Source organism: Schistocerca americana, chromosome X (assembly GCF_021461395.2).
Source record: "Schistocerca americana isolate TAMUIC-IGC-003095 chromosome X, iqSchAmer2.1, whole genome shotgun sequence".
In the NCBI taxonomy this organism is placed as follows: Eukaryota; Metazoa; Arthropoda; class Insecta; order Orthoptera; family Acrididae; genus Schistocerca; species Schistocerca americana.
Genome location: NC_060130.1, coordinates 593,055,994 through 593,079,873, shown reverse-complemented (window position 1 = coordinate 593,079,873; position 23,880 = coordinate 593,055,994). Strand labels below are relative to the sequence as shown.

The following is a 23,880-nucleotide window of genomic DNA, read 5'->3' as shown; positions in this document are numbered from 1 at the left end:
TTAGCAACTGTTGCGCGTGGCCCAGGGACACTGACTTAAATGCAATAGTTTTCTGTTTCCGTCAGGACGCTTGATTTCAGTAAGTCCCCTTGCCTCTCACCATTGGGGTTCTCGATTCCGGTGAATATCCACGGCAGGTGCATTTGTCACCCTCACTTCATGGACGTTTTACCTCATTACAATGTATGTGGTCTGTATTCCGCTGGTAGCCGTGTAGCGGCCAGTGCAAGAGTTATGGTGGTTGGGTGGAAACAGATCGAAATCATTCGCCCTGATGGTGGGGTTCCAGCATTTCAGTGGCTTGGGGACTCACCACAATCAACCCGATAGGGAATAGAGACTACGTTACCATACAAGCAGCTTATTTGCCAGAGATGTCAATGTCTAGCCGTATTATTTGTACTGTAAAATCACATTTGCAACACTAAAGTAAATTTCGAAAATAAATATCAACTGTTATTACACAAAGGTTTACATTTACGCTGTAAATGAAATGTATAATCAAATGTTTTGGCTCTTAATTGCAAAAACAGGCACACTTTATATTTGTCGATTACAGCACCATGTATCACGAAAGAGAAATAATGGTTTGAGTAAACTGTACGTATTTTTTGGTGCAGAATCCAAATATCGCGGATTCCCATTTTATGAACTGGCGGATTCCCGTTTTAAAATAAAATGTTTACCACGCCTGAGTAGGAGGAGTGCTTAGGAGGTGTCCAGTTGTAGGACAGATGGATGTCCCGTTTACTAATATTTTCTTTTCACCTAGAACATTTTTTTTTCATACGATGCGTCGTATTCGAGATATTAGCTGTCTCCAGTTAAAACAAACGCCCAGTGCATACATCGCAAACTCCCTCCAACTATTACTTCTTTCATCTTCGCAGAGCCAGTCATGCGCATTCATGGTAATTGCTCATCAGGGGGCCTTACCTCCAACATATCGCACAAACAGAACGTGGAGTATATTGAAGATTCTCCAGGGCACGGTGGCCATCCAGATTATTTAGTGTGGACCTTATAGGATAAAATCCACTGTCCAAACCTCTCACACTGCCTCTAAATTCAGTAGACTGTTATGACTCTACCAGCACCAAATCGTGGTTGTAACAATGACTACCAAACCTAAGAATAAACAAATTAAATACATATAGCGCCAACTGTCTGCCGAGCGCTGTTGGCAAACCGGACTTTATAAATGAGACTAACGCTCAGCATGCAATGCAAAACGTGGTGACGACGGTAACAGCACCCTGTCCAAGATGGCAACCTTTGTTTGGACCGATTTGAAAGGCAGAATTAATTCCCCTTTAAATCCGCGCAGCAATGGGTGTGTGGATTTAGGCCGACACTGCACGACCCCACGGAATCTCTGAGGTACGGATGAGAGGAGTGTTTTGGGTGGGACACGTTGGAAGAGTGAGAACATAGCCAGAGAAGTGGCAGTGCAGACAAACCTGGCAGTCGAGGCAGCGGCAGTGGTCACTCATCTTGCAGGTGATGCCCCACTGCGCGGCGACGGCGCGGTACAACTCCTTACTGGACTTGTGGAGAATCTCCGTCCTGCCCGTGGGGGTGCCTGCTTCCTGCTGCGCCGCCGATGCTGCCGCTGCTGCGGCCGCAGAGCTCTCTGCCTGCGCCGCCGCCATGCGGTTCTGCAACATGCACACGGCAACTTGCAAGTGCTGAATTTGCATCCGCGTCACAAAGCAACGACATGTAGAGCGGATTGGGGTGTTGGCGAACTCGCAGATCGGTGCATAGGGCGCGTACGCATGGTCGAGACATTCGCAATAACTCTGCGCTTTTTGACTACTGGAGATTCCTTTGCGAGCTTGACATACCTGTTGAATACACCCAAGCGAAGTGTATCAAGAATTGTCAGTGAACTTAATAGTATAACGTTTATAATTTTCATGCTAGGTAAGTGTAAGCACAACTAAATAAAACTAATTTCCTCATTCCATACGCGTTTCGCCTTTATTTTCTTGAAATGTATCATCAGTGGCAGTGTTTTTAGATGCTACTCTACATGTGTTCTTGTTCTACACTACTGCCCATTAAAATTGCTTCACCAAGAACAAATGCATATGATAAACGGGTATTCATTGGACAAATATATTATACTAGAACTCACATGTGATTACATTTTCACGCAATTTGGGTGCATAGATCCTGAGAAATCAGTACCCAGAACAACCACCTCTGGCCGTAATTACGGCCTTGATACGCCTGGGCATTGAGTCAAACAGAGTTTGGATGGCGTTTACAGGTACAGCTGCCCATGCAGCTTCAACACGATACCACAGTTCATCAAGAGTAGTGACTGGCGTATTGTGACGAGCCAGTTGCTCGGTCACCATTGACCAGACGTTTTCAATCGGTGAGAGATCTGGAGGATGTGCTGGCCAGGGCAGCAGTCGAACATTTTCTGTATCCAGAAAGGCCCGTAGAGGACTTGCAACATGCGATCGTGCATTATCCTGCTGAAATGTAGGGTTTCGCAGGGATCGAATGAAGGGTAGAGCCACGGGTCGTAACACATCTGAAATGTAACGTCCACTGTTCAAAGTGCCGTCAATGTGAACAAGAGGTGACCGAGACGTGTAATCAATGGCACCTCATACCATCACGCCGGGTGATACGCCAGTATGGCAATGACGAATACACGCCTCCGATGTGCGTTCACCACGATGTCGCCAAACACGGATGCGACCATCATGATGCTGTAAACAGAACCTGGATTCATCCAGAAAAATGACGTTTTGCCATTCGTGCACCCAGGTTCGTCGTTGAGTATACCAACGCAGGCGCTCCTGTTTGTGATGCAGCGTGAAGGGTAACCGTAGCCATGGTCTCCGAGCTGATAGTCCATGCTGCTGCAAACGTCGTCGAACTGTTCGTGTAGATGGTTATTGTCTTGCAAACGTCCCCATCTGTTGACTCAGGGATCGAGACGTGGCTGCACTATCCGTTACAGCCATGCGGATAAGATGCCTGTCGTCTCGACTGCTAGTGATACGAGGCCGTTGGGATACAGGACGGCGTTCCGTATTACCCTCCTGAACCCACCGATTCCATATTCTGCTAACAGTAATTGGATCTCGACCAACGCGAGCAGCAATGTCGCGATACGACAAATCGCAATCACGATAGGCTTCAATCCGACCTTTATCAAAGTCGGAAACGTGATGGTACGCATTTCTCCTCCTTACACGAGGCAACACAATAACATTTCACCAGGCAACGCCGGTCAACTGCCGTTTGTGTATGAGAAATCGGTTGGAAACTTTCCTCATGTCAGCACGTTGTAGGTGTCGCCACCGGCGCCACACTTGTGTGAATGCTCTGAAAAGCTAATCATTTGCATATCACAGCATCTTCTTCCTGTCGGTTAAATTTCACGTCTGTAGCACGTCATCTTCGTGGTGTAGCAATTTTAATGGCCAGTAGTGTAGTTTTACAGCTGTATTTCTGTTTTCTGTCATCCGAATTTTCTTTATTACAGCACTAAATATAAACAATCGTTTACTTCATGTTACGTTTTGAATTAAGTAAACTACACAGAGGTGACAAAGTCAAGTGACAGCGATATGCAAGTCTACAGATGGCGGTACTATCGCTTACACAAGGTATAAAAGGGTAGTCACTTCTACTCAGCTAATTCATGTGAAAAGGTTTCCGACGTGATTATAGCCGCGCGGCCACCATCAGTTACGAGGGCATTCTGAGAAGTAATGCCTCCCAATTTCTTACGTCAAAACGCTGAAAGCATTTTAAATAAAACGGACGTTATCAGCTTTAGTCATCTTTATTCTTCATGCCTACATATTTGCAGCCCTCTGCCGGTAGAGGGCTCCGAACTGTAACGTGTAACGTGTTGTAACTGTGTTTGTGCCTGGGAAACAGCGTGCTGTAACCGAGTTTCGAATTGGAAGACTTCGTCTACATATAGAGCACTCTCTCCTTAAGCATGACCACACAATGTGCAACAATCCGACGCCTTGGGTTCTCTGTCATCGATCATCCTCCATGCAGTCCCGACTTAGCCCCATCCGATTTTCATGTGTTCCCAAAACTTAAAGAACACTTTCGAGGACTTCACTTTCATAGTGATAAAGCGGTGCAAGCAGAGGTGAGGTTGTGGGCTCCGTCGACAAATTCAAACTACCTTCAGTGACGCTAGCAACAAACTGGTCTCTCGTTGGGATAAATGTGTTCGTAGCCAGGGTGACTGTGTTGAGAAATAAATGTGTAGGCGTGAAGAATTAAGACGTAGAACGTTAAAAAAGTTTGTTTTATTTATACAACTTTAAGAGTTTTAACATAAAAATTTCGAAGGCATTGCATTTCAGCAAGCCCTCGTATTTTGATGCCCAAATAGCAAAACTCATCGACTCCTTTGAGTGTCTCGTTTCCTAATCTAATTCCCTCAGCATCGCTTGATTTCATTCGATTTCATTCGACTACATTCGAATACCTTTGCTTTACTTTCATAAATGTTCATCTTACAATCCTTTTCAACACTCTGTCAATTCTGTTCAACTGCTCTTGCATCTCCCGAAAAGTGTATGGTATAAGGTTGGATATAGGCACACCAAACGTGAAAATTAATATAATATTACAAGCAACTAAGGACGAAAGAACAACAAAAGTTAAAGTTTGCATATCTCTCACTGACGTACTGCAATCCCTTTTGAACCTATTACTCTCCATTATCTTTACACACTGCTCGCCATTAAAGTTGCAACAGGAGTAAGAATACGAAATAACGAAATTTTATTTTGTGCATACACGGTACAGTGGAATAATACACGATTTAATTTCTAGATCACAGTGGGTACAGAAGGTGTGAAACTTACTACACGTAGCTGTCACCGCCGGCAACGACAATGGCTCTGCACCCGAGACAGGCCAGACTCGATCATAGTGGCTAGCTAGTGGCAGTGTGCTAGTCCTTCGGCAACCCGTGACCAAATGTTTTCAATGGTTGTGAAATATGGAGAACGTGATGGTCAAGACAACAGTCAAATACCGTCTGTATAGAGATAAATCAGTACAGCATGGGCACTGTACGGCATTGTTATCTTTTTAGAAGATGACGCGACGGCGCCCTCGAGAACCGACCACATGCACTGGTCTTCACACGTCAGAAATGTAACAGCTGCTGACCAGATTACTAGCTTTGCGAACCGGTGGAGCTCGTGTTGTGTACCCAGTGCACACCATGTCACCAAGCCAGTTGCTCGGTCCATATCACAAGGACGAATGTGTCATCAAATTAACTATTCCTTGATACCTTAGTATATATGAAACAATTGCTCCAAAAATGGTTCAAATGGCTCTGAGCACTGTGGGACTTGACATCTGAGGTCATCAGTCCCCTAGAACTTAGAACTACTTAAACCTAACTAATCTAAGGACACCACACACATCCATGCCCGAAGCAGGATTCGAACCTGCGACCGTAGCGGTCGCGCGGTTCCGGACTGAAGCTCCTACAACCGCTCGGTCACACCGGCCGGCACAATTGCTCCACCTTCGCTGTTTTATGCTCCTTTAATATTCCGACAAGCGCGACGTGTTTCAGGCATCACACCCATTTTTGAGCTAATTTTCCCAAACAGAACGACGTATGTAACATGCGTATTTCATATACGCTATGCGATCAAAAGTATCCGGACACGTGGCTGAAAATTACTTAAAAGTTCGTGGTGCCCTCCATCGATAATGCTGGAATTCAATACGGTTTTGGCCCACCCTTAGACTTGATGACAGCTTCCACTCTAGCAGACATACGTTCAACCAGGTGCTAGAAGCCTTCTGGGGAATGGCAGCCCATTCTTCACGGAGTGCTGCACTGAGGAGAGGTATCGAAGTCGGTCGCTGAGACCTGGCACGAAGTCGGCGTTCCAAAACATCCCAGAGCTGTTCTATAGGATTCAGGTCAGGACTCTGTGCAGGCCAGTCCATTACAGGGATGTTATTGTCGTGTAACCACTCCGCCACAGACCGTGCAATATGAAGAGGTTTTCGATCATGTTGAAAGATGAAATCAACATCCCCGAATTGCTCTTCAACAGTGGGAAGCAAGAAGGTGCTTAAAACATCAATGTAGGTCTGTGCTGTGATAGTGCCACGCAAAACAACAAGGGTGCAAGCCCACTCCACGAAAAACACGACCACACCATAACACACCGCCTCCGAATTTTACTGTTGGCACTACATACGCTGGCAGATGACATTCACCGGGCATTTGCCATACCCACACCCTGCCATCGGATTGACACATGGTGTACCGTGATTTGTCAGTCCACACAATGTGTTTCCATTGTTCAATCGTCAAATGTTTACGCTCCTTACACCAAGCGAGGCGTCGTATGGTGTTTACCGGCGTGATGTGTGGCTTATGAGCAGCCGCTCGACTTTGAAATCCAAATTTTCTCACCTCCCGCCTAACTTTCGTACTTGCAGTGGATCCTGATGCAGTTTGGAATTCCTGTGTGAAGTTTTGCATAGATGTCTGCCGATTACACATTACGAACCTCTTCAACTGTCGGCGGTTCCTGTCAGTCAAGAGACCAGGTCGGCCTGTACGATTTTGTGCTGTACTTGTCCGTTCACGTTTCCACATCACTATCACATCGGAAACAGTGGACCTAGGGATGTTTAGGACTGTGGAAATGTCGCGTACAAACGTATGACACAAGTGACACCCAATCACCTGACCACATTCGAAGTCCTTGAGTTCGAGTAGCGCCCCATTCCGCTCTCTCACAATGCCTAATGAATACGGAGGTCGCTGATATGGAGTACCTGGCAGTAGGTGGCAGCACAATACACCTAATATGAAAAACGCACGTTTTTCGGGGTGTCCAGATACTTTTGATCACATAGTGTATACTGAGGCATCAAAGAATACTTAAGTTCGTTATGAAAGGAAGTGTTGAGGGCACTGGAAGAGGAAGACTTAAATATCGTAGTAAGCAGGTTAAAATGTATGAAGATTGCAGTAGTCATGTAGATATGGCCAGACTTGCACAAGATAAAATAGCGCGGAGCGCTGCATCAAATTAGTCTTTGAACTAAAGACTACAACAGCTTACGGGCACCATTAAAAGATAAACGAGGTATTTCAAAAATGGTGATTTTTGTCGACCAAAGTTCGCGAAGCGCCTCTCCTGTTTTCCCAAGAAACGTACAGAAAGTGACTGCAAGATTTTACACGGACATTTTTTGTGTTCTGGAATAACTCACCAAAAATAAGTACCGAAGACAATGTTTAATGTAGAATATAAGATATTACGGTGATGCAATTTTTTCGTGTAAAAGCTGATAATCTGCTGACGTGGTCGGGTAGTGCGGTATGGTGTTAACAGAAGTTGGACAACTTCTGATACATTTGGATGCACAAGGGCAGTCAAATGAAATGGAGACAGATGGAAAAAAGTAACATTATTTCGAAAATAATCGCCGTAACTGTTAATACATTCATTTCACTGTGAGACAAGGCGCTCAATGCCTTCATGAAAAATGTCTGCAGTTGCCTACGGAACCACTTTGCCCGCCGGCCTGTTGCCAAGGTTGTTTCGACCACGCTGCATAAGTTTCGCTGCCAAGTCTTTACAAATTCCCCATACAGTTTCGATCCCTCCCCATGCGATTTCCACATTTTCAGAGCCCTGAGGAAAGACATTCGTGGCCTTCGATTTGCTACGGACGAAGAGAGGCACGCCTGTGTACAATCATAGTTCCGTAGGGAACCGCAACCATTTCTCCACGATGGCACTGACCGTCTTGCTTCACATAAAAAGATATTAAAAGTTGTGGAGAGTACTTTTGAAATTATAAATTGTTTATTTTGTTATTGATGCAGCAAGACGTTGGTTGTGACATCGACCAGTAGAGTGGTACCATGTAATACAGTAAGGTGACGTACGGCCGTCGCGCTGACATTGCTTATTGAACGCCACTTGTATAACCAGAATGAACAAACATGCCGAAGTGCGATTTTCGCCAAGTTAGGGCGGACAGTATGGCGAAATTCCTGACGTTCGCAAGTAATTTTTATCGTTTATATCACTGAATTACGACACCCACTTAATTTTTTTAATGAAACTATATACTTTTTTCTGTGGCATTTGAAACAAGCTTCTAAAACAAGTTCAACGACATAACATGTAATTGAATTGATCAAATAATATTAAGATAGTACCACCGCAAAACCACTTTTCCGCCGCTAGGAGAAGAGGTTCAACAAACGTCTTCCCTATCATACCAAATGTGAGCAAAAGTGTAGCTCAGAAATAGTCCTTGTGTTTACCTGTGCGCTTGAAGCCCATCATTCTGTATTCTGCTGTTGTAGCAATCAGATACCTTACTCGTAAAGCTATTGAGCCAGTCGCAATGTATACGATGATCGAAAATGTGGATAAAGTTTATGGCGCATGGCGCCACAGTATTAAAGCAGCGGTGCGGCTATATGCTGAAAGTAGCCAGAGCGTGCCAAGGACTCACGGTTTATCTCTCTCTGCAAACACAATAAGAATATTCTAGAAAACGAAAGTGCGGAGAATAAAATACGCCAAAGAAAAAGAAGAGCAACAGATGAAAGAAGTGAAACTAACATCTTAGCAGCAGTAACACATAATTTAAATGTCACTTAGAGGCATCTTGGAAGTACGAGAGGGATCAATCAAACGATTGTTCTGCGAACACTACAGTCCATCGGACTTCATCCCTTTCACATTTCGTTGCATCTACAGCTTCATGGCAACGACTTCTGTAATTGATACAGTTATCCGAATATTATCTACGAAAAGCGCAAAGTCATGCCGGATATCTATGCAAAATTTTGCTTAAGGGAGAACCAGCGTTTACAAACCAAGGGCAAGTCAGTCTTCGCAATATGCACTGATCGTCACTTGAAAATCCACTCTAACTGAAAGAAGTGGATAAAAACAACGCACATGGTCTGTCAACGTTTGGTGCGTGTTTTTCTAGAACCGCACCATTGGTCCCTCTTTTATTGATGAAAATATAAATACACTCAACTATCTCGAGTTCCTAAAATACGCTGCTGCCGAAGTTATTGGAAGACATTCCTCTGGACATAAGGCAGTCTATATCGTAGTAACAGAAAGATAGATCCTTTATTATTTAGCTAAAAAATAGCAGGTCAGCAACTGGAAGCAGTTAATACCATAAATTATCTGGGAGTACGCATTAGGAGTGATTTAAAATGGAATGATCATATAATGTTGATCGTCGGTAAAGCAGATGCCAGACTGAGATTCATTGGAAGAATCCTAAGGAAATGCAATCCGAAAACAAAGGAAGTAGGTTACAGTACGCTTGTTCGCCCACTGCTTGAATACTGCTCAGCAGTGTGGGATCCGTACCAGATAGGGTTGATAGAAGATATAGAGAAGATCCAACGGAGAGCAGCGCGCTTCGTTACAGGATCATTTAGTAACCGCGAAAGCGTTACGGAGATGATAGATAAACTCCACTGGAAGACTCTGCAGGAGAGACGCTCAGTAGCTCGGTACGGGCTTTTGTCAAAGTTTCGAGAACATACATTCACCGAAGAGTCAAGCAGTATATTGCTCCCTCCTACGTATATCTCACGAAGAGACCATGAGGATAAAATCAGAGAGATTAGAGCCCACACAGAGGCATACCGACAATCCTTCTTTCCACGAACAATACGAGACTGGAATAGAAGGGAGAACCGATAGAGGTACTCAAGGTACCCTCCGCCACACACCGTTAGGTGGCTTGCGGAGTATGGATGTAGATGTAGATGTAGAACATGAAGGAGTCCCATTCTGCACATGTAATGACAGAACCACTTAAGATAATATCTGGACAGCACTCGAACGGTCGTACAGGAAACGCGAAATGGTCTGCACACTTACCAAACATAGCATTTCTAGACTTTTTTTGCGGCGAAAACAAAAACAAGAGGTCTGTTAGGAAGCATCAACGAATTCCGGAGGTATGAAACGCCTTCTAACATGGGCCTGTGCTGCCATTAACTCCAGGTGAAAGTCAACAAGCAGTATTGTTTCTCCAGAATCACTTTCTAGCGAGTAGAAACTCAAGGTCAACATTTTGGGCACGTGGTATGGCAGCCGTGATAATAAACACGAACCGTACCTGAGTCACGTGTTTGTTTACATTTGGTGTAATAGGCCAGACGTTTCTGGAACCCTTTCTCCTGACGGCGCACCATGGGCCAACTCACTTCAATACCTGGACACAGTAGGAAAATGGATGTAAAAATCATACAAAACTGTGTTCTTATTTTGGCATTGCTGATTACGAATTCGGTCTTGGAATTCCAGATTCAAAACGGCGGATCTAATTTAGCGGATTAATAATTATATATTCACTGGATTCGAGTAAAACTTTGGATATAAGATATTTTAAGGTCGCTGATAACGAATAGAAGTCAAAACTGCCATACTGAAACTTTTGTTCGATATTTTACATTTTTCAATCGAAATCGTAGCCACATTTGTCGCTTGCATCATTATCGCTTTCAGAAGGATCAAAATAGTTCAAATGGCTCTAAGCACTATGGGACTTAACATCTGAGGTCATCAGTCCACTAGACTTAGAACTACTTGAACCTAACTAACCTAAGGACATCACACACATCCATGCCCGAGGCAGGATTCGAACCTGCGACCGTAGCAGCAGCGCGGCTCCGGACTGAAGCGCCTAGAACCGCTAGGCCACAGCGGCCGGCTCAGAAGGATCGTTGTTGGATTATCTACTGGGAGATGTTTCGAAAAGCATATCTTTTACCTCAGGTGGCATCTTTCAGAATCTCGAGATGACTGCATCGTTTTCTCACAGGAATATTGCGTATAAAATCTTCTCGGTAACGCTGGATATCCTTATTCCGAGCTCCCGTGCATTTTCAGATAGCTGACCAATCGGCAATGGAACAGCTTCGATAATGCAATATGCGTGCATAAAAACTACGTGGAGTGATGTCGGCATGGGACAATATTACAGAACACTGTGCATTATTGCACAATAATTCAAAAAGGTGTCATTTTCCACGCTTTTCCAGCGTCTTTAAATTTGTGTTTTCTATTCGGTTTGATTCACAAATGTTGTACTATTGGTTTGATAGCTTGGCATTGCAGTTTTCTATTGCAGGTAGAATTATTTAAAATACGTTCACAGTTACGTCATTAAATTTCTAACCGTGAAGGTAACATAATATATTGTATTTTGTACAGAACCACAATGTCACTTGAGAATGGCCTAGCAGGCTGAAACTACACTCATGTTCACAAAAAAACACAACACCTAGAACGATCAGAGATTTTATATTCACAGGACATGTACATTAGTATGTTCTGCAGAAATGATTAGCATTTCAGTCACCTCGGATCAGCATCTGTCCTGTTGCCTACTAGGCACAGGGTCCGCCATGGGCCCTGGTAAATTGTTCCATGCGTGATGGCATCGACACGTGTAAGGCGCAAATGGCGTTCTTTTGTAGAGCCATCCACGCTGCATTCACCTAGTTCCTAAGTTCATCTCTGGTGGTTGGGATTTGGTCACAACACTGCACTCGTCGTTTCACCAAATTCCATACACCTTCGATTGACAACAAGTCTGGTGATCTGGCGGGCCAGGGCAAAAGGCTGACTTCTTGTGACACCAAGAAGGCACGTGTTCGTGCAGCAACATATGGTTCAAATGGCTCTGAGCACTATGGGAGTTAATATCTGAGGTCATCAGTCCCCTAGAACTTAGAACTACTTAAACCTAACTAACCTAAGGACATCACACACATCCACACCCGAGGCAGGATTCGAACCTGCGACCGTAGCGGTCGTGCGGTTCCAGACTTAAGCACCTAGAACCGCTCGGCCACAACGGTCGGCTCAACATGTGGTCGTGCATTCCCTTACTGAAAAATGGGGTCTGGGGTGTCATACAGAAGCAGTATGGCTACGGATCGCAACATGTTATTCACGTAGGTGACATTGGTAACAGTGCCCTGGACACCACCAACTGTGATTTTTGGATGTACCAATACCACCCCCATCATAAGGCCTTGAGTGAGGTCTGTACGTCTTGTGCGATTGCACTGTGATGGCGCTCCCCCTGTCTGCGACGAACCAAAATGAGACCACCATTTTCAAACAAGCAGAACCAGGATTCGTCCGAAAACATCATGTGTGTCATCGTAACTGCCGTCTGTGTCACGTCTGCTGTGCAGCGAGCTACGTTAATTTAAGTATTAACTGTATTTTTCTTACTTGTCACTTCCTCTTCCGTGTGTTTTTGCTTTTAGGAAGCTTTAATTGTCGAGTGCTAGTAACAGTGTTCCACAGATTTCGTGTTTGTTTTGAATACAGTCAGAGAGAGTCCCTTCAGTCAGCCACAGTGCCAGTAGTGCTAGTGTTTGTTTTGAATACAGTCCAGAGACAGGTAGTGCTATATTCATTGTTTTCTACAAGAAGTGTCTAGTAAACACAGTTTAGTCAACTATCAGCCGTCTTTAGTGAATTAGCAGTCTAGTTAAAAGTTGATTAACTCTCTACAGTAAATTGATTTCTTAGGATGGATAGGATGTGTGACTGCTGTGTACGGACGCAGGAGGAGCTGGCCACTGTTCGCGAACAGCCGCGGTCAGCCGTCTTCAGGCTGCTGCCTCGGAGTGTAGCGGCAGTGGGGAGTCTGGTGCGTCGCATGGTACACCCCAGGTGTTACATGCTTCACCCACTGTCCCTGCTGTCGAGATATCTTCGCGGGTACCGGGCGCGGTTGGGCCACCTTCTCCCCAAGGGGAGTGGCGGGTTCAGCGGCGTTCGCGGCGCACGAGGCGGAGGGTCAATGTGGAGGCTGGCCGTGTAGCATCGCCCGGTCTGCCTGTGAGTGGACATGTGGCCGCCCCTTCAGCAAGGTCCGAGCAGGCACACGGGGGGAGGGGTTTATTAGTGATTGGGAGCTCCAACGTTAGGCGGGTGATGGAGCCCCTTAGGAAAATAGCGGAGAGGTCGAGGAAGAAGGCCAGTGTTCACTCTGTCTGCTTCCCGGGGGTCTCATCCGAGATGTGGAGGAGGCCCTGCCGGCGGTGATAGAGACCACTGGGTGCACCCGACTGCAAATTGTTGCTCATGTCGGCACCAATGACTCCCGGCGTCTGGGTTCAGAGGTCATCCTCAGTTCATACAGGCGGTTGCCGGAGTTGGTGAAGGCGGAAAGCCTCGTTCGCGGGGTGAAATATGAGCTAATTATTTGTAGTATCGTTCCCAGAACCGATCGCGGTCCTCTGGTTTGGAGCCGAGTGGAAGACTTAAACCAGAGGCTCAGACGATTCTGCGGAGATCTGGGGTGCAAATTTCTCGACCTCCGCTATCGGGTGGAGAAATGTAGGGTCCCCCTGAATAGGTCAGGTGTGCACTACACTCGGGAAGCGGCTACAAGGGTATAGCGGAGTACGTGTGGGTTTTTTAGGTTAGAGAATTCTCTCCCTAGGCCCGACAAGACGCCTCCTGAGACGCGGCAAGGTAGGAGTAGGCAAAATGCAACAGGGAATAACAACATTAATCTGCTAATAGTAAACTGCAGGAGCGTCTATTGAAAGGTCCCAGAACTGCTCTCATTAATAAACGGTCACAATGCCCACATAGTACTTGGGACAGAAAGTTGGCTGAAACCAGATGTAAACAGTAATGAAATTCTAAACTCAGATTGGAATGTATACCGCAGAGACAGGCTGGACAGTGAAGGGGGGGGCGTGTTTATAGCGATAAGAAGTACAATAGTATCGAAGGAAACTGACGGAGATCCGAAATGTGCAATAATTTGGGTGAAGGTCACGGTTAAAGCAGGCTCAGACATGGTAACTGTATGTCTCTATAGGCCCCCTGGCTCAGCAGCTGTTGCGGCTGAGCACCTGAAGGTTAATTTCGAAAATATTTCGAGTAGATTTCCCCACCATGTTATAGTTTTGGGTGGAGATTTTCATTTGCCGGATACAGACTGGGAGACTCAAACGTTCATAACGTGTGGCAGGGACAAAGAATCCAGTGAAATTTTTTAAAGTGCTTTATCTGAAAACTACCTTGAGCAGTTAAACAGAGAACCGACTCGTGGCGATAACATATTAGACCTTCTGGTGACAAACAGACCCGAACTATTTGAAACAGTTAACGCAGAACAGGGAATCAGCGATCATAAAGCGGTTACTGCATCGATGATTTCAGCCGTAAATAGAAATATTAAAAAAGGTAGGAAGATTTTTCTGTTTAGCAAAAGTGACTAAAAGCAGATTTCGGAGTACCTGATGTCTCAACACAAAAGTTTTGTCTCAAGTACAGATTGTGTTGAGGATCCGTGGACAAAGTTCAAAATCATCGTACAATATGTGTTAGATGAGTATGTGCCAAGCAAGATCGTAAGAGATGGAAAAGAGCCACTGTGGTACAACAACCGAGTTACAAAACTGCTGTGGGAGCAAAGGGAACTTCACAGCAAACATAAACATAGCCAAAGCCTTACAGACAAACAAAAATTACACGAAGCGAAATGTAGTGTGAGGAGGGCTATGCGAGAGACGTTCAATGAGTTCGAAAGTAAAGTTCTGTGTACTGACTTGGCAGAAAATCCTAAGAAATTTTGGTCTTATGTTAAAGAGGTAGGTGGATCAAAACAAAATGTCCAGACACTCTGTGACCAAAATGGTACTGAAACAGAGGATGACAGACTAAAGGCCGAAATACTAAATGTCTTTTTCCAAAGCTGTTTCACAGAGGAAGACTGCACTGTAGTTCCTTCTCTAGATTGTCGCACAGATGACAAACTGGTAGATATCGAAATAGACGACAGAGGGATAGAGAAACAATTAAAATCGCTCAAAAGAGGAAAGGCCGCTGGACCTGATGGGATACCAGTTCGATTTTACACAGAGTATGCGAAGGATCTTGCCCCCCTTCTTGCAGCGGTGTACCGTAGGTCTGTAGAAGAGCGTAGCGTTCCAAAGGATTGGAAAAGGGCACAGGTCATCCCCGTTTTCAAGAAGGGACGTCGAACAGATGTGCAGAACTATAGACCTATATCTCTAACGTCGATCAGTTGTAGAATTTTGGAACACGTATTATGTTCGAGTATAATGACTTTTCTGGAGACTAGAAATATACTCTGTAGGAATCAGCATGGGTTTCGAAAAAGACGATCGTGTGAAACCCAGCTCGCGCTATTCGTCAACGAGACTTACAGGGCCATAGACACGGGTTCCCAGGTAGATGCCGTGTTTCTTGACTTCCGCAAGGCGTTCGATACAGTTCCCCACAGTCGTTTAATGAACAAAGTAAGAGCATATGGACTATCAGACCAATTGTGTGATTGGATTGAAGAGTTTCTAGATAACAGAACGCAGCATGTCATTCTCAATGGAGAGAAGTCTTCCGAAGTAAGAGTGATTTCAGGTGTGCCGCAGGGGAGTGTCGTAGGACCGTTGCTATTCACATTATACATAAATGACCTTGTGGATGACATCGGAAGTTCAGGAGATCCTGAAATGCAGGAGGATCTGCAGCGAATTGACGCATGGTGCAGGGAATGGCAATTGAATCTCAATGTAGACAAGTGTAATGTGCTGCAAATACATAGAAAGAAAGATCCCATATCATTTAGCTACAATCTAGCAGGTCATCAACTGGAAGCACTTAATTCCATAAATTATCTGGGAGTACGCATTAGGAGTGATTTAAAATGGAATGACATTATAAAGTTGATCGTCGGTAGAGCAGATGCCAGACTGAGATTCATTGGAAGAATCCTAAGGAAATGGAATCCGAAAACAAAGGAAGTAGGTTACAGTACGCTTGTTCGCCCACTGCTTGAATACTGCTCAGCAGTGTGGGCTCCGTACCAGATAGGGTTGATAGAAGAGATAGAGAACATCCAACGGAGAGCAGCGCGCTTCGTTACAGGATCATTTAGTAATCGCGAAAGCATTACGGAGATGATAGATAAACTCCAGTGGAAGACTCTGCAGGAGAGACGCTCAGTAGCTCGGTACGGGCTTTTGTTGAAGTTTCGAGAACATACCTTCATCGAGGAGTCAAGCAGTATATTGCTCCCTCCTACGTATATCTCGCGAAGAGACCATGAGGATAAAATCAGAGAGATTAGAGCCCACACAGAAGCATACCGACAATCCTTCTTTCCAAGAACAATACGAGACTGGAATAGAAGGGAGAACCGATAGAGGTACTCAAGGTACCCTCCGCCACACACCGTCAGGTGGCTTGCGGAGTATGGATGTAGATGTAGATGTAGATGTGATACCATTCCTGTCCACAGTGACGTCGTTCCATACAGCATTGTGTCTCGCATGTTTCTGCATATTCGTCAAAAGTAGGCGCAGAAGTGGACGACGTGCCGTAATAAACGGGTACGGACTGTCACCACTTATAGTGTATAATGTGTTATACTGCTCCACTGTTGCGCCAGAGCCGAGGAGAACGCAGATTCGTCCTGCAGTGTCATTCATATGAGATGCCGATCTTCTCGGGGGATGGTCTAAGTGGTGCGACCTGACACATCTCGTCGTGTTCTACGGCCCTCCGTGAATAATTCTGCATACATCACTTGCACTGCCGAAACACATCGTCCCACACGAGCCGCAATTTCCCGGATACATGCATTACATTCTCTCATGCCAATAATGCGCCTTTTTCAGACTGACTGATTTGGCGGTACGGTTCGCTCATACGTCTGCGAGGCGTGCTGCACATCTGCTCAAGTCTCTCTGATCCATTACCTACGGTTTATGTCGACAATGAGAGCCACAGGCACATTTTACAGGTATGCGATGTTGCGCCGCGATATCGATTTTAACCTTGAACCCGCCGGCCGACATGGATCAAATGGTAATCATTTATTCAGAACATACAAATATAGGTGTCCAGTGAATGTGAACGTCCTATCTCTAGCCGTTCAAGATATTCTATTTCTCTCTGAACATGAATCTATTTATGAACAAATATAATTAATACATGAAAAGTGGAAGATTCCACCTACTTTTAATAAATTCTTTGCTCGGCACTCACTATGAAGAATATGCACAAGAATTGTCTACAGTAAGGCACTACAGTACAGCAGACAAATGACTGTCTACTAAAAACGTGCAAATATGTGCAAGCAAATACATTTGAGCTCGTTAACTAAACTATTGCGGTAGTAGGAGAGCCATTCAGAAAAATGGTGCCACGCAGAGGTAATTTCTTAGCCAAAGATTTCGGATAATGTCGGTACCAGTTCAGTTTTACAGAGGTTAAAAATGTAATGAACATACCTTCGTGAGTGCTACCCGTCTTATTTTATCCTGACAACTGGATAGGATCGCTGTCATATATTAAACAGGTCACACAAGTGTGTGTGTGTGTGTGTGTTTTTGTGTCTGTTCTTTCGGACTTGTCCGAAACAAGAGACACCATTTTTGATCCAGCAACCAGTATGAGTTAATACACAAAGGAATTACAAACCGCGGCTGAAAGTAGGCATTGATGATCAGTGGGGAAAGCTGAAAATTTTGACCGGGATTCGAACTCGGGTGTCCTGCTTATTAGGCACAAATTTTCAACTTTCCCCATTTATTTCAATCAAAGCCCACTCGTAGCCAAGGTCTGTAATTCCTTTGTGAATCTGAAAAATGTGTCGCTGTCCGATTCACTGTTTACCGGCAATTGTCACGGCGCGTATCATATTGACTTCCAAGCTTAAAAGCCACAGCACCACTGGACAAATATGCGTCAGTGCAATCTTCAGCCGGCCGAAGTGGCCGTGCGGTTAAAGGCGCTGCAGTCTGGAACCGCGAGACCGCTACGGTCGCAGGTTCGAATCCTGCCTCGGGCATGGATGTTTGTGATGTCCTTAGGTTAGTTAGGTTTAACTAGTTCTAAGTTCTAGGGGACTAATGACCTCAGCAGTTGAGTCCCATAGTGCTCAGAGCCATTTGAACCATTTTTCGATATCGATTTTAACCTTGAACCCGCCGGCCGACATGGATCAAATGGTAATCATTTATTCAGAACATACAAATATAGGTGTCCAGTGAATGTGAACGTCCTATCTCTAGCCGTTCAAGATATTCTATTTCTTTCTGAACATGAATCTATTTGTGAACAAATATAATTAATACATGAAAAGTGGAAGATTCCACCTACTTTTAATAAATTCTTTGCTCGGTACTCACTATGAAGAATATGCACACGAATTGTCTACAGTAAGGCACTACAGTACAGCAGACAAATGACAGTCTACTAAAAAACGTGCAAATATGTGCAAGCAAATACATTTGAGCTCGTTAACTAAACTATTGCGGTACTAGGAGAGCCATTCAGAAAAATGGTGCCACGCAGAGGCATTTTCTTAGCCAAAGATTTCGGATAATGTCGGTATCAGTTCAGTTTTACAGAGGTTAAAAATGTAATGAACATACCTTCGTGAGTGCTACCCGTCTTATTTTATCCTGACAACTGGATAGGATCGCTGTCATATAATAAACAGGTCACACAAGTGTGTGTGTGTGTGTGTTTGTGTCTGTTCTTTCGGACTTGTCCGAAACAAGAGACACCATTTTTGATCCAGCAGCCAGTATGAGTTAATACACAAAGGAATTACAAACCGCGGCTGAAAGTAGGCATTGATGATCAGTGGGGAAAGCTGAAAATTTTGACCGGGATTCGAACTCGGGTGTCCTGCTTATTAGGCACAAATTTTCTACTTTCCCCATTGATTTCAATCAAAGCCCACTCGTAGCCAAGGTCTGTAATTCCTTTGTGAATCTGAAAACTGTGTCGCTGTCCGATTCACTGTTTACCGGCAATTGTCACGGCGCGTATCATATTGACTTCCAAGCTTAAAAGCCACAGCACCACTGGACAAATATGCGTCAGTGCAATCTTCACAAGATTTCGCGGGACTAAAGTTGGAAAGCGTAACTTTTTCTGTTTCTAATTTATATATGTTTTGAAGCGAGCTGGCCCACTGTGCAGTGGGACAGTGGTTTGCAGTTCTGTTATCTTGATACCAATTGATCAAGTTGGGTTGTTTGGGGGAAGAGACCGAACAGCGAGGTCATCGGTCTCATCGTATTAGGACCGGGAAGGAAGTCGGCCGTGCCCTTTCTAAGGAACCATACCGGCATTTGCCTGGAGCCATTTAGGTAAATCATGGAAAACCTAAATCAGGATGGCCGGACGTGGGGTAGAGCCGTCGTCCTCCCGAATGCGAGTCCACTGTGCTAACCAATGCGCCACCTCGCTCGGTAATTGATCAAGTCCCATACGTGTTATATCCATTAAGTTCTCTTAGAAGCTTCTTTCAAATGCCACATAAAAATATATATAGTTCCATTAGAATAAGAAACAAAGTCTGTGTCGTAATAATAATTACTTGCCAACGTCAGAAAAATTCGCCGTATTGTCCGCTCTAACTTGGCGGAAGCCGCACCTCGATATATTTATTCATTCTAGACATATCTGGGATAGCCTGTCTTAGTTGCCTCATCCTGCATTTGGTGAAAGTTTGGTAGAGAACAAATGAGGGCGTGCTGAAAAGTAATTTCTCCGACTTTCTTACGTGAAAACTCTCAAAGCTCTTAAAATAATACAAACTTTATTAACGTTCTACACCTTTATTCTTCATGTCTACACATTTATTTCTCAACATAGTCACCCTGGCGACGAACACATTTCTCCCAACAAGAGATCAGTTTGTTGATACTGTCACTGAAGAATGTTTGATTTTGTTGATAGAGCTACAACCTCACCTCTGTTTGTACCGCTTCATCGCTATCAAAGTGAAGTCCTCGAAGGCATCTTTAAGTTTTGGAAAAAGATGAAAATTGGATGAGGCCAAGCTGGGACTGTATGGAAGATGAGCGATGACAGTGAACCCAAAGCGTCGGATTGTTGCAGATGTCACAGGGTCGACATGAACCTTACGTATCGTTTGTTTCTGACTGGTCCATATGGTTGCAGTCCGACTTTGCTTATGATATCATCAATAGCATGCTAGACGAGCGAGTGCAATGCTTGTTATACGCCACTTAAATAGCTTATCACAATATCTGCGTATATGTCGAATGATCAGAAGGATTAGTCATTGTACTGCAACGGAATACCGTCACAATGGAACAATAAATTAGAAATGCAGATAAACTGACTATATTTATTTTTAGAGGCTTGCTTAGCCAGGATTAGTTGTAGGACAATTGTTTATTTCTCAGATTCAAATTGTCTGAGTTTAATAAGTCACTTATTTACTTTATGATCTGAGCACATACGACATTAAAATGACAGAGAATAAGTTTCGAAAGGAATGAACATAAAGTCTCGTAAAATTTACTGAAAAATTGCTCCTACACAACGAGTGCAAAGTCACCTAAAGTCTTCATTGCGACAGGGTCTGCAGCTGCGATGAATTTTTAAATGATTTTGTGGTGCCTTCAGCTGACTTGTACAATGCTTCCGTTTAAGATACATGAAAATGTCCGAAGGCCAAATTTGTAAGTCAAATAAAGAAAATGTCAGCTGAAGGTATCAAAAAATCATTTTAAGAAATAACCTAAAATTTTGAAACACAGAGCTCTCTAAAAGCTCAGTTTAATCAAGAATGTTTCGCAAACACTGTGGAAAGATATTTCATTTACGTGGAATACTGCTTGGGAAATGTTACAAGCTTTTCTAATATGTGAAGATCGCAAATGCGAATCAAATAGGATCAAGACGCACGAAGCAATATAATTAATTAGACAATATAAGTTGCGCATCAAATACCGCACATTGTGAGCTGCTCAGAAAGTAGACAGTGCTAACGTGATAAGTGGCACTTACTCAGCAAATGTACGCCAGACCACGTCAATCGCCACTAGATTAAGGTCGCCCTAATCGGCGTCAACAAGTTTGCAACCCACTTGGCACCAGGACCAGAATCCCACACCCTCCACAGTAGGATCCCAAGTGTTTGAAATTATCTTCCTATAAACCTTACTTAATGCTACTGTCAGTATGATCACCAATGTGTTGCTTTATTTACTTGAATACAAGGGAACCCTGAAGAAATTTATTCTTGGCTTACAGAATGCATCTGATCATGCAAGAGGTTGCCATCAGCTGCTAACCATGTTCCACGCATTCGTCGATCCCTTCACGCCGAGTCACGATGGCCATCCAGGAATATCGCATCGATTATTCCGTGACTGGACATTGCACACCACACAGTCACCCGCTGAGGGTGAAGAGACTTCTCGATCCCGAAATGCGGAATTTCACTCCCCCAAATGCGTCAGTTTTTCTTGTTGACGAACCCACCCAAATGAAAGTGGGCTTCGTCGCTAAACCAAACGGTGCATGAGAATACTAATTCCCATCATGTCCCGCGACCAACCGTGCAGTTTTAATGTTCTAATGCAAACCGTTCAGAAGTTGTGACGATTTTATTTCACATAGTTCAATAATTATCACCCTCTACATTAACAGAAAATGACTTTCTTGGAACATGCGATATCTTTGAAATGTACAAAATTGGTGTGACAGTTCAATAAAACTTCCTCATGGAGTTTAGGTCATAAGGTCGACCTAGTCACTACACTAGGAGGATTATAGCGACTTTGGACCATACAAAAAGCTCTATAGTGAATTTGGACCAAATTTGACCTTTTACTTCCAACCCCCTTCCTCCCTCACCCATACCATTCCCTCCACCTCTCTTCCATCCCCATCACCTCTCCCCTTCCTCTCCTCTTTCCTCAGCCACGCCCCTTCCCCTACCCTTGGCCTCCCTTTGCCCTCCCCCATCCTCCAACTCGTCCAACCCTTCCACCTCTTTTATACTTAATTTCTTGGAAGCAGGTCATTCAATTACACTACAGCAAACACACATATTTATCTCTCCCAGTTACACCCCAGTATTTTACTGCCATATCAGCTCGTCCAATCACATTTCTCGACTCCTCTCTAAGCCACACTAATTTTCTGTCTAATTTCTTGGATGTAGGCCAATTAGAGACCTTCCTATTACAAGGATGGGCTGAACGTTACATCGTTCTTTTTGCAGTAATGATGGAAACTGCGGACTGTCTGCATGTCGCCGGACATATTTGCGCTGTTGCAAATGGCGGTTCGTTTTCCATACCATCAGAGGCCCCAAAAAGGTGAAAAATTACTGTACTGTCAGCAGTTTTGCTAGACTCGCCCACTCCATGTGGAAGCTAGGAGATATGAATCCACTTAGAGAAAAATGAAGTACCTAACGAGGAATACTGATACATTCCAGTTACTGAACACAGTCGCAAATAATATATCTACGAAAGAACTAAACAAGTTCAGAGCAGCTATTGGAAATATATAATAAATGTCAACAGAAGAGGGGATGAGTGAGAGGGAATATGCGAATAATGATGAGGCCTGAAAGGACGGCAGTAGTGCCACTGGTGAGGAAGAGGCAAAAACTGCATGATGAGTGAAGTGTTGTGTGATGTCTGTTAATAAGAGCATATTCAACTGTAGCTTAGCTTTAATTTAGTTTAAATACAAATACGTAATTTATTAGTAATGGTAATTGTGATGACTCAGTGTTTTGACGAGTTGCCAAATAACTGGACAATTCGTTACAGATGGCTAAAGTGCAGGCTATTTACACACTCAGCACAAGCAAAACTCTTAGATGTCCTGAGGCAGCCACGAACCACAATTAGCTAGAGAAGATTACATAAGAAATAACATAATAGAATTATCTCTTTTGTTTTTGTGATTCTTCAATTTCTCCACACGTATTTCATGATGAAATAAATCTCGGGTGAACAGCCTGGTGTGAGTGTACAAATGACAAAATATTTCGGCAAAATGGTCGATTGCCAAAATATTGTGTCCTTTGTACACTCACACCAGGCTGTTCATGCAAGATTTATTTCGTCTTTTGTTTTTGTTTCATTACTTACTTAATTTCATATTACTTTCTTAATGTAATTGTGTTTGATTGTATAATTTAGTATTTTAATACAGCATGACTAGAGTTTAAGAGAAAAAAGAAACCTACCACTTAGAGAATCTTCAATGTATTAATGTGTTGTACAGACTGCTTTAAACTCACCGGAGGGCAGGTTTTATGATTGCTATAAATAAATGGTTTTGAGAGGATACTATTGGCTTATTTTGCTACATTTTCTGTTTTTAATGTATCTATTGTAAGCAGTATGTGCCTAAACACACCGAATGTGTGTTCACCTTGTGGTCGTTGCCAACAGATGGTAATTGGATAATACTAGTTATCTTTATTTCATACGTGAACGTTTCGTGGAAATAAAGATTCTAAGGTACAGCGATTCCTACAGCTAAATCATTAATTTTTTTGTTAAAAATGTTGATATATACTGACCAGCCAGAAAATTATGACCACCTACTTAATAGCCAGTACGCCCACTTTTGTCGCGGATAACAGCGGCGACGCATCGTGTCATGGAAGCATTGAGACCTTGGCAGGTCGCTCAAGTGTGTTGGCAATACATCTGCACACACAAGTCATCTAAATCCTGTAAATTCCGGGGATGGGAGAGGGGGCGATGACCTCTGACGGCACATTCAATCACATCCCAGATGTGTTCGATCGGGCTCAGATCGGCGAATTAGGGTGACAACTGGAACTCGCCACTGTGTTCCTCGAACCACTTCACGCGGCCGCTACGGTCGCAGGTTCGAATCCTGCCTCGGGCATGGATGTGTGTGATGTCCTTAGGTTAGTTAGGTTTAAGTAGTTCTAAGTTTATGGGACTGATGACCTCAGATGTTAAGTCCCATAGTGCTTAGAGCCATTTGAACCATTTGAAACCTC

General features: G+C 43.9%; 1 protein-coding gene across 1 annotated transcript in view; it reads right to left on the bottom strand.

Annotated features, from left to right (window-relative positions):
- LOC124555351 overlaps nt 1-23,880 on the bottom strand; it is a 264,383-nt gene that overhangs the window by 104,341 nt on the left and 136,162 nt on the right. The window contains exon 3 of the mRNA XM_047129231.1: nt 1,461-1,658. Within this exon, the coding sequence (XP_046985187.1) occupies nt 1,461-1,658 (198 nt within the window). The remainder of the gene's footprint in view (nt 1-1,460; nt 1,659-23,880) is intronic.